Source organism: Colias eurytheme, chromosome 5 (genome assembly GCF_061535395.1).
Source record: "Colias eurytheme isolate Ceu_HAF_F1 chromosome 5, ilColEury1 Martin Lab GWU primary, whole genome shotgun sequence".
NCBI classification, from domain to species: Eukaryota; Metazoa; Arthropoda; class Insecta; order Lepidoptera; family Pieridae; genus Colias; species Colias eurytheme.
This window is the reverse complement of record NC_142984.1, coordinates 3,345,643-3,358,114: the sequence shown is the minus strand read 5'-3', so window position 1 is coordinate 3,358,114 and position 12,472 is coordinate 3,345,643. Positions and strand designations below refer to the sequence as shown.

Below are 12,472 nucleotides of genomic sequence, written 5' to 3'. Positions count from 1 at the left end.
GTTTTAATTAAATTCTTCGAAGACAAAACTAAAATATTTTACAAAATTAAGGTAAATTTTCAGACATGGACCAAAATTTTACTTATGGACAAGTAAAGTGGCGTATAAAGCCTCATCATACGTAATAAACAGAACTTTAGTTAGGTCTTCATAAACAAGATTTAACTATTCGTTAACAAATCAAATATGTTGCAGAAAAATTTTTGATCAGTATGCATATTTATAATATGGCTAGCAAGAATAACATAAACATAATGTCCCTCGTAAGAAATAGTCAATAGGTATTATATACTTGATCACGGCGACTTTTGTGCAGCAATGCTGGTGCAAGTTGCAAATGTAGTTTAGCACTCACTATAAAGCACGCAAGCTATGCATAATGCAATGCTATCATGGGTTGATTGGGTTGCTTTACATATTGAAAAGTCGTTAATGTATAGCGAGTCAGGGGCCTTAGACAAAGTAACAATTAAAAAACGATAACGAAGTTAGAAAAGGCAAAAATGTATGGGATTGACATACGCCGCGTTAGATCACGTGGTCTATCTAATGTCAATCCCATACATTTTTCCTGTACTTTGTCTAAAGGCCCTGTAGAGAAAGAACAAACGAAAAGATTGTACCTTTACTTAGGCACATCGTTTTTTGTGTAAAAATAGGTTAGCGAGGACCGAAGTTACGAGCTTTGTTGACTGTAAACCAATAATCTAAGCCATAATCAATAGACTCACTCAAACAGAAACAATCTATGCAGGTTTGATTTTGGCGATGTAATTTAACTTATTTCGATGACATGTTAATTATTTTGAAATAAAAAATTGCGTATGGCACCTATTTAACAACGAAAAAAACGTCTTGCAATAAAAAATTTGTCTGATGGATCTATCTAAAGGCAAAAGATTAAAAATTACGCGTTAATAAATGACTATATTTTCCTGTGCGCACTAATAAACGCAACCACTACCACCAGCCAGACACACAGCCCGGACTCTAACCTAAATAGCAAGAGAATCAATATATAACTCAACTATACTAAAATGACTTTTTTTAAAACGTTAATAGCTCCCGTACCATATTGAGTACCTACTTACACAAAATCGCTCTCATCTTTAGTGAGGAGGTTTTTTGCTGCTCATTGTTTATCGAGGCACAATTATTATTGGCATATGGAATCAATGAAGTCGAACTGTACAATGTATGTATGTACTTACATATTTTTATAGGTATGATTAATTGATTAGTGAACTGTATAATCCATACTAATATTATAAATGCGAAAGGAACTCTGTCTGTCTGTCTGTTACTCAATCACGCCTAAACTACTGAACCAATTTTCATGAAAGGAGACTATTTTTTGTGGGCCCACCAAGACTCGGTAACGTATAGTCATCAAAAAAAACGTGTAAAAATATAAAATTATATTATGAATTTTGTAACTTCGTTGTTTTACAAACGAAACCGGAATCATGAAATCGAATTAAAAAGCCTTATTTTGATATCATCCCTGCTGTAGTGTGCTGTCTACAAACCAAGAACAATGGCCAACATTAAAAAAAACTGGAACGAAACGTTTTTATCGATAGAATGAAAATAAAACCAAAAAGCGAAAAAAATTGCCTTCAATAAACCACTTTAGAAACTGTTTTTATTGTTATTTATATGTAAGAATATGATTGATAGCGATTTTAAATCCTGTCATTTATCAAATAAAACAATTTGTTTCTACTCAGCTAAAAAAATCCGTGTAACGAAATGTTATATCTATTGGCTGCTTTGACGGAATATGTCAGATTCCTCCTGTCGTAGCCCCCTGCGTCAATGTTTGCAATGAATGCAAAGAGTATAAATGAATGTAAACAATGTTTTTTTTACCTATTTAAAAATGATATTGCTACAACATAAGAGCGTTTAATATTACAATCGAACATGAATAATAAAATAGCTGTGCAAATGGATACCTATCCTAATATTATGTACCTACTCCTAGTCATAAAATATCATCTACCTAAATACCTACTTAACTAATAATTTCTTATTGAATCAGTTTTCCCAATCGCTAAAATCGCATCAAGGTCCAGAAACTTGAGGTATCTACACCCACTTATATCTATTTATAACCAAATCGGGTCTCTGTGTTTGTGCTACCTTCGTTGTGTCTGATTTCCGAGCTTTAAATCGTGACAATGTATATGATGTTTTCTAATATTTATTTATTCATTTATTAAAATATATTGTACCCAATGATTCGGATGGGTCACACAAGACAAATCGCTCATTATCAGTTAGTTTTTATGTAGTAATGAGGTGAAAGTTTGCACACGTATTTCTAAAGATTCCGGTTAAAACATGTAAAAGTAATGTCACCACTGTAATCTGGGGACTTCAAGGAACAAATTAACACACATTTCATTAATATACGCTAAGAAATTGAGGTGGGCCTATTCTCCAAACAAAAAAAATCGTCTCCTTTGGTATGGAGATATTTTGATACCCGAGAAAGGACATAGGCTACTTTTTATCACGGGAAAATAACGCAATTTTGACTGTGCGAGCGAAGCCGCGGGCGGAAAGCTAGTAGGTACATAATATGTTGCAGTCGTAATAATTATTTATTTTTCTTTTTAAAATTGGCGAGATATTATAAGTAATAAATAATAATAATTGACACATAACTTTTTAATTTTTTATCAAAATAAAATAAAAAAGAGAGTAGTAGTGAAGTCCCGTGTCCCCGTAGTGGGGTAAGGGGCAGATGCATTATTCATACATCTGTTTCACTGATCGATTTTCTTTAGGGACAAGTAGGTGATCAGCCTTCTGTGTCCTGCCAGACCAAGACATTTTTTTTTCTTCGTCTCCACTGGGAATCGAACCCAGGACCCCTCGGTTCTACGCTCACGCGTCAACCACTGTACCAAGGAGGCGGTCAAAAAAGAGAGTAATTAGGTACAAATACGCAACGGATTTTGTTATAGAATGTAAGTATTGTTTTTTCTATTAGGTTTTAGAGAAAGCGGGCGAAGCCTCGGGCGGTAAGTAAAAAAGTAAGTAACTACAACAATGTGTTTATTTAATATATAAAAAGTTAGTAATTAGCTACATTAACAGTCTTCTTTCCTATGTAGAGTTTAGCTGTTCAATCAACTGGTAGTTTTTGCCTAAATTAAAGTTTTGAAAATGAATGACGTTATCTTCAAGGTGCTCTTTTCAAAGTTCTCCTTTGGTACCTCGTATCGTTTATCAATTTTTCTTTCAGTCTGTTAACCATACTGTTAACACTTCTTCTGTACTATATCCAGGGTTTAAATTTATACTTCCGCTCGGTGTTACACACAAATCAAATAAGTTTGCTTGGGATCCACCTATGTTTGTGGCTTGTGCGATAAAAGTAGGTATCGCTTGCGCTATAATCACTTATCCACGTTTTCTTTACATAATATTACGTTTACTTGTAATTACACTCCAATAATTTTGCTTATTTTTTTCAAAAAATAAGTTAAACCATACGTTGTCAAAAGCTTGTTTCTCTTAATCCTCTTTTAATAACTCGAGCAAGCGCTGATCGCGGTTTGGATTACCTAATTCGTCTCAGCATTTGTAGTTTGTGGCTAGTGGAAACATTGGCAAACGCATGAAGCCGCCAAAATATATTCACGATACTCTTCAAGTCACTACATTTTTTCTTTAATCTATTATTTTCTTTGTGTAACTTACATATTTTGCTATTTTTAAGTTTTATTAGTCTTTTACAAACATAATGTTCTCCATTCATTGCAACTTCTTGTTCGTTTTTTTTCTGAAAAGATATTGAATCGATCATAAAATGGGGAATAACATAACTACAATAAAATCATTTAATATTATAGCTGCTCGAAAAACGAAAAATAAAATATTAGTAAGGAACTAAATTGAAATATGTACCTATATCATAAAGTCAAAAGTAGATACGTATCATAAAATTACGGATTATTATATTACGAATAGATAGGTATAATGTGAACATTTATAGTAGGTACTAATCTAAGGTACTAAACTACTTACTTGCAAGCTACATTGTTCATTTTGTTCTATGTCATCAGAAGACTCATCTTCTTCATATTTTATTTCCTATAAACAAAACAAAAATATAAATAATTCATGTTCAAAATAAGTAGATATCTTATCAATTAATTAAGTTACAACATAATATTATGTGTAGATATTAAAATTCAATCTTAGAGCATTAAACCATGCTCTAAGAATTCAACAGATACTAGACGAGGTATAGCTGTTTTATGTAGTCTTTTGAAGTCCAGTCACTATCCAATAATGCATAGTAATAAAAGCTCGTAGAAATACGTAAACGACCTTTGATTAAAAACAAAAAGAGGAAGATACGCTCATTCAGTTACGTACGAGTAAGTACGCGCGGGACGAGCGGGGCGAGGTTCCGTGTTCATAGAATATTATACTAAAGTCATGGACGTATAAATTATATAATACTTAGTTAAAAAAAACTAAAAAACACGCTTTTTATAGAAAACCGAACTAAAAAAAAATGTATGCGTGTACTAGAGTACCTACACACGTAAGAAGTGAAACTTCTTTATGACCTTAAAAATGTCACGAGTATGGCGTAACGCAAAAATGTCACGCGTACGGCGTAACGCGAAAATGTCACGCGTACGGCGTAACGCAAAAATGTTACACTAAATTTTTGTCCAACCCCGATATGAATTTAAATTAAGAAAATAGTGTTAAAAATTTCAATGAATATAATCTACATAACTAAATTAATAATAGTGTGAGTAAAAAAATATTTTTGTTGTTTTAACAAAATCGCTTTGTTATTGAAATAAATTTTTTTGTTGCAATAACAAAATAGTTTTCTTATCAATAAAATTTGTTACTTGAACAAGCTATTCCGTTGCTTTAACAAATCGATTTATTACTTCAACAAAACTATTTTTTTTAAATAATTGAAAGATTCGGTAACAATAACGAAATAATTTTGTTGAGTGAACATATGATTTTTAATTATTTTTTTTAAACTATTATTTGTTCTGTAGAATTAAAATTCTCTTTAGTATACAAAAATTTGTCAATATTAGAGAAAACGGCTAAAGATAATTACTGGAAATAAAAATTAACATCGAGTCCTGCCTTATCGACTGTAGAGAAAAATTACAGAAAATTTTAATTATTTTCTTACCTTCGACTATAGATGAAAATTATATAAATTAACAAAAATCATATTTTGAAAATTGAAAAATGGAATAATTTTATCATATTAGTTAGTGTACTGATGTCCCATTCTCGACTTAAATCTTCCGCTATTCGCATTCATATATTTTGAAAAATAAAAAATAATTGTAATATTGCATTTTTTTTAAATTGAATAAAATTATTTGGTCCTGGATACTTATATAACTTTAGTAGCTAAGTGCTTTATGTAACAAAATAATTTTTACAATATTATAAAAAAATATCATAAACCCGAATTTATATTAAAATAAAAATTTAAACTTGACTGCTAATTTACCATTTTGGAAAATGGTAATTTAGGAACCATAGTTTACTATTTTCCTAAAACTCTCGGGTGTGGTAAGGCTGTATATGATATACCCGCCTTACGTAAGTACTTATAAGCTGCACAGGAAGAAAAGTTTAGTGTCAACGCAAATTTCCTGAGTGATGGGGAATATTTTGCTCAGAAAGATTTTTTAGACTTTTTCTTGTTATGAATTCGTTCAGTTCCATAAATTGTCGTTCTGATAAAAAAATGTGTGCATGTACTTGTGTACACATGTAAGAAGTGAAACTTCTTTATGACCTTATTTTTCAAAAAATAAGAGATAAGAATCACGCGTGGTAGGGAATAGGGATATGAAAAAGATGGCGCGTAACGGAAAAATGTCACGCGTAACGAAAAAATGTTACACTACATTTTTTTCCAACCCCGATAAAGACGTTTCACTTCAAAAATTTTCATGCTTCTTATCTTTTTTTTAACCTTTTATTTTGTTGATTAATCAACAAAAGATAGAAAGATACAAAAAAAGAACATCAGTATCTTTTTCTTTTCTACAATGAGCCGACGAATTCGCTTATTCAGAGCAAACTTTCTTGGACTATCGAAAATAGAGGTCATATCCGATATGTCTACATTTTCGAGACATCTGGGGACTACAGTTACATTCGGGGGTTAAATTCTCATGATTCTAAAACAAGGGAAAGAAATAATTTAAGTAAAATAATGAATTACATACATTATTATTAGCTTAATTATTAGGCGTTCCGGTAACCTAACAGCTATTAATAAGTCTAATATATTTGAAATATGTATTAAAAATACCTAAAATCTTTATTTCTTGTTTCACTAGCTGAAAATCGCGAAAATTAACAGCTAATAGCTGCGTCCCGCGTGTTACTTGCAGTTATCTTATATATAAAATTCTCGTGTCACAATGTTAGTCTGCAATCTGCATACTCCTCCGAAACGGGTGGACCGATTCTCATGAAATTTTCTGTGCATATCGGGTAAGTCTGAGAATCGGCCAACATCTATTTTTCATATGTACCACGGGCGAAGCCGGGGCGGGCCGCTAGTTTTCTTGTAAATTTTTAACTTAACCGAAATAAGATGTATGAATTATCTAGGCTTAAATCTATCTTCATTCAAAGTATCATCTATATTCATCCAGACATTTCAGCATGAAGGCTCGTAAAAAGTAATCAATTAAAACATGTCAAACAAAATCGCATACAGTAAGAGCGGGGGCACACGATGCGTTGCGGCGGCGGTGCGGCGCCGGAGCGGTGTCGCTGCGACGTCTTACATAGAAATATCTGTGGCATGTCACACGATGCGCTCCGGCGCCGCACCGCACTTGTAACCACCAAGACGAGGCGGGGAGGGGTGAATGCGGTGCGACGTCGGAACGGCACCGCTCAGTTGTTTTGCGTCACAAGGAAGGACACGCTGTGCAATGCTGCTACGACGCCGCTGCGCCAGAACAACGTTACGGCGCCGCATCACTCGTGTGCCCACTGACACGGTGAAATCTTTGCGGTGCGGCGCCGCAACGCATCGTGTGCCCCCGCTCTAAAGGTACTCGTAGAAATTATTACCTCTAAAATGGGAACAGAATTTTTCATCAGTAGCGTTAATCCTTTCTTTGATGTATATTTATCCTCATTTTTAAAATGGTTACTACATATCCTACTACTACTTGAAGGCATCCAGTCATGTTCGCATCTTTGTTGACGAACAACTGAGATCCAAAATTGTAGATACTCCTCGTCGGAAGGAAATCTATGGAAAAATTAAATAGCTATATTAACTATGTACCTTTTCAAATTTCAATAATCCTTCAACGTTTTTATACAGAATAATTAAAACGATTAAGATAAAGAAATACTTGTTGTACTTAGTTACTTACATTCAGAAAATGTTTGTTAACATATTACTTATGATTTATGTCCAACAGTGGAAGAGTGGACGAGACTGGGTTGATGATTATGATGATGTTATTCTGTATTTATGTAAATGGATTTGTGTTAATTTATCAAAATCTGTATTTACGTCATGTGTGTCCAAACAGGCTGATAAACAAACATACTAAAAAATGTATCTACATCAACATAATCTTTGAACACAGTGTAGACCGTACGCTAGCTTTGTCACACTAGTGATTGAAGCAATGTTTTATCCCTTTCATAATTCCAATACACATGTCATTCATTAATTGCAAATTGTTATTTTTGCTCTTAAATTGTAATATTTTAACACATTTACCTGTGATATGATATTCCTTTATCTTTCTTTATTTTTTTATCGTAATTTGTGCACTTTCTGAACACACAAGAAGGCATTATTGATAACTTTAACTTAACTTTAATATCGGCACGTGCGCTCGCTGTGACGGTAACAATCTGACTGATTGCACTGGACACAAACAGGACCAATTCACGGTATGCGTTTTGGTGCGTTGGTGGCATCTGTACCTCTTGTTGGTCACTACATAGTATAATTCATTACTATATTACTTGCTCTATGCTCTGTGCATAGTTTAGAATAAAGTCGCTTTCTCTGTCCCTATAACCCTTTGTATGCTTAAATCTTTAAAACTACACAACCGTATTTACGCAACCTAGTTCAGAATCAGTAATAGAATCGATTGCAATGTTTTTAACAAAACCATAATTAACGTACACCTACCAACTATGGGACAGAACAAAAAGTATGTAGTTAACTTCATGAGTGTTTAAAGTTGAAACTTGAAAGTATCATTATAATTTTTTTTAAACTGATTCTGTAAAAGAAAATGGTTGACCGATGTTTCGGTTTTCGGTAGGTATATACAGGATGTCCCATAATTGGTATACTAAGCGCGAAGGGACTTGTAGTTTTGCATACACTGATCACGTTAAAAATACTTAAACGACAAAATTACGTTAGAAAATTTATGCTAAATTTTTCCTGATAATTCATGTTTTCTTCTCTAGCTTCGCGCAGCCGGTATATACCGCTTCTCTATTGTGAGCATTTTGTCTATGAAAACATAATCAAACGATAGCTCACGTGCTGGTGGCAAAGTTGGGTTGATTGTTATGGGTATACACAGAGTTTTAAGAATTCATCTATTTGAAAAAAAAATGCGTCTGGAATTTTATAAGTATTTTTTACGTATTCAGCGTATGCAAAACTCCTTTGAGCTAAGTATACCAACAGTGGTGGGACACCCTGTTTAAAGCGCATCACACACGGTGAAAATAATGTAAAATATATTTTATCTTAGAGCATATATCCGATTATCGCTCGCCATACAAATCCTATGAGCCATAACACACGACGAAGATAATATATATTTTACCTTCAAATACCAAGCGATAAGCCATTTATAGGCCGGGAGATACTGACACAAAAATTCGGGTCATTTGTAATAGGATGGCGGTTCTACAGTGGTCTTAGTACGCAATGACAAAAAGAAAAATGATGGTCAGAACGCTGATACCGGATACCTTAAGATACTGTAATATTTTATATTAGAGAATCTTAACATAAAATATTATAGTATCTTCACCGTGTGTGTTGCGCTTAATACCCCTCATGACAAAATAAAAAATATGGTTTAACTATAAACAAGTAGGGATTATCTCATATCAACACCCTGAGCGAAGCGGGGTACCACAGCTAGTTTCATGTTGAATTTTATTTCTAGTTTCTACACCTTACATATGTCGTGGCCATATCGTAAATTTGCTCATTTCATGATATGATTGGCCATTTCACGAAATGGTCGCATTTCGTGAAATGGCCAATTTCGTTTGGCCACATCATGATGTGGCTTGAGCAGATCAATGATAAGAAATCGTTTCACGATATGGCCAACTAAACGCGCAGTTTTTTCATGAAATGATCATATCGTGAAATAGTTACATTAATCATTGGTAAAGGCGCTGCAAGCTCTGTGTTTATGTGATAAGATGGCGGCTGTTGGCGAAAATTTAATTATTCGCAGTTAAAAACTTCATAATTCGTTTAATAACAATATGAAGAAAGTCATAGCAAAGAATTTACGACGGTTCGAGTACTATGGAAAATGTGGATATCTTATATGTATTGAAGAAAAAATGCGTCTTAAATAAAATAATTTAAGACGCATTTTTTCTTTTAGGGTATATATTTATATATCCTACTATAGTATTATAATTGTTTGTTTTTTAAAAAGCGATCCGCTTCTGGCACTCGCCGGCCGCTGCCGCGGCACGCTCGCTTTGCTCGCTCGGCTCGTGCGTTGTTCATCAGTCTAACCTAACCTAACTGTTTTTTATTGCAAAAACGATTCGCTTCTGGCATTCGCCGGCCGCTGCCGCGGCACTAACATAAATGACATTAAACAAGTTTTTAGAATATTCTGATTTTTTTAAATATCTTATGGACTCTTTATATTTTATACGATCTGGCCAAATGTGGATGGCCAAATCGTGAAACGTTGACGATTCAACGATCTGATCAAACTATGTTGGCCATTTCATGAAATGCGACCATTTCGTGAAATGATCGATCATATCATGAAATGAGCAAATCTACGATATGGCCACGACATATACACAGTAAACATAACAAAATATAAAATAATGAAACATAATTATGAAGCTAATCAATTAATCTACACCATTACATTGTTTGTTGTATTGTATTGCTTGTTATAATAAAATAACTACTTTTTACACGCTTTTTATTAGCTTCACCTGTATGTTTGTTTGTAACCGACTTCTTTGGGCGCGATTTTGACCCACTTTAAACGTCCAGATTTCGTTCAAACTTTGTAGATTTATTGAGGACCGATGACAATACACTAACTAATTTGATAAAATTATTCCATTTTTCAATTTGCAAAATATGATTTTTGTTAATTTATACAATTTTCATCTATAGTCGATAAGGTAAGAAAATAATTAAAATTTTCTATAATTTTTCTCTACAGTCGATAAGGCAGGACTCGATGTTAATTATTACACGCTTTTTATTAGCTTCACCTGTATGTTTGTATGTTTGTTTGTAACCGACTTCTTTGGGCGCTATTTTGACCCACTTTAAACGACCAGATTTCGTTCAAACTTTTTAGATTTATTGAGCACCGATGACAATACACTAACTAATTTGATAAAATTATTCCATTTTTCAATTTGCACATCGCTAAATCGATAAAAATATCAAAACAAATAAAAATATTTTCAGTCATTTTATTATACCTACCTCAATTATAGGAACTGCTGTTTTTTTTAATCTACGTAAGTTCTTTTTCGTCTCATATATATCTCCTTCGTTGAAATGTTCCGAGCAGATTGTTGAATGTTTTGCTGGCATCCAATCAATCTCCCGCCTTTGAGTCCTGATTATCTTTATCCACTTTTCCTTCATACACCCATCTTTAGGAAATCTAAATTGAAACGTGTTTTAATATTCATACACATTTTAAATGATAAGTAATTCAAATTAAAAAATGTTTTTTTATTAAAATAAACTGTTACAAGTACTTTTGAGTTGTCGATCGAATCTATCAATATTTAGTAACATGATTTAAAAACAATTTCAGGTTTTATATAATTTTGTGAGGGTGAATAAAGACTAGTTCCATTTTCCCCAACTTCCCCTAGCAGTGGCAATTCCGAGTAGCAGTTCGCCGCCATCGCCATTATCACCAATACAGTTGTTCTCTCTTTCACTCTCACGCACGAGACATAATACATGTCTCACTCATGTACTTCGTAATAACAACTGCCGATTAAAATATAAAAGTAACATTTTTCGGTTAGAATAAATCAATTCACAGTACTTACGTATGAAATGAAACTGTTTTATTTTCTCTAACAGTTACAGTATAATTCCTGCAACGTCTAAAAACACACGAAGGCATTTTGTTGGACACTTTTACTACAATACGCGTTAATTAAAAGAACGTCCAGCCACGACGCTGAATGGTGCGTGACTAAGTGAAACTCGGGCACTTACACTTAGCTGAGTTTTTTCTTGCCAAAATAGAGAGCGGGTAACGTATCTAAAGCTTTTTTTATATATCATAGGTTATCCCTGTTTTTGTTGTCCTAACAAATATTTTTTATGCGTGCATGTAACTTAGATTTCACGAGCCACGAAGGAGTCCGCCACCGTCTCTGTGACTAAGTTTAATTATTTTGCCGTGTCTACGTTCGTCCGTTGCTCATATTTAATACTAGCTGTGCCCTGCGGTTTTACCCGCATTGTTCGGCTCCTGTTGGTCTTAGCGTGATGATATATAGCTATAGCCTTCCTCGATAAATGGGCTATCTAACACCGAAAGAATTTTTCAAATCGGACCAGTAGTTCCTGAGATTAGCGCGTTTAAACGAACAAACAAACTCTTCAGCTTTATAATATTAGTATAGATTTATGTAGGGGAGTAGACTATTGGTGCTCAGTAACCGAAAACGTGTATGAGATATAATATAAAGAATATAAATAATTGTTCTATTTTTTAGTTCGGTTTTCTATAAAAAGCGTGTTTTTTAGTTTTTTTAAACTATTATTTATTATTTAATGCATCCATATGTATGTAGTGTATCCATAGTTACACAAATAACATTAATTTTACAATTTTTAACTGTTTATAGTGGCTAATCTGTGGAACGGCTGGTTTTGATGGGATTTTTTGATATAATATTATTATTTATTGCTGATGTAATAAGGAATCACTTAGGACAACTTTATAAAATTTCTACGTTGAAGTGGCGGGGAGATCTAGAAAAACGCAAACTCGTATCGCATAGTCAAAGGAATTCGCAATTTTTGTTGCCAAAGTTGCTATGTACGTACATAATAAAAGTGGATAATTTGCTTTTTTCTGTTATGCACAAAGTTCGTATTGTGTATTTCTCTAGCGGTCCACTCCGGTTTCGCCACTATCCAATCGTCCACATTTCTTCCTTTAGAGAATAGTTCAGGTCA

At 33.4% G+C, this 12,472-nt stretch overlaps 1 protein-coding gene across 2 annotated transcripts; it reads right to left on the bottom strand.

Moving 5' to 3' along the window:
* Positions 1-3,007: 3,007 nt before the first annotated feature.
* Positions 3,008-11,467, bottom strand: LOC149908365 (THAP domain-containing protein 5-like). 2 transcript variants are annotated; one of them, XM_090102262.1, is made up of 4 exons: positions 11,329-11,467; positions 10,745-10,928; positions 4,042-4,107; positions 3,008-3,796 (listed from the first exon to the last, which is right to left on the bottom strand). In XM_090102262.1, the coding sequence occupies exons 1-4, from the start codon at positions 11,403-11,405 to the stop codon at positions 3,575-3,577; spliced, it is 549 nt and encodes a 182-aa protein (XP_089958388.1). In that variant the 5' UTR covers positions 11,406-11,467; the 3' UTR covers positions 3,008-3,574. The 2 variants fall into 2 exon arrangements, with proteins under 2 accessions (XP_089958388.1, XP_089958389.1); XM_090102263.1 differs by lacking the exons at positions 10,745-10,928; positions 11,329-11,467 and adding exons at positions 7,111-7,294; positions 7,778-7,931.
* Between the last annotated feature and the right edge of the window lie 1,005 nt (positions 11,468-12,472).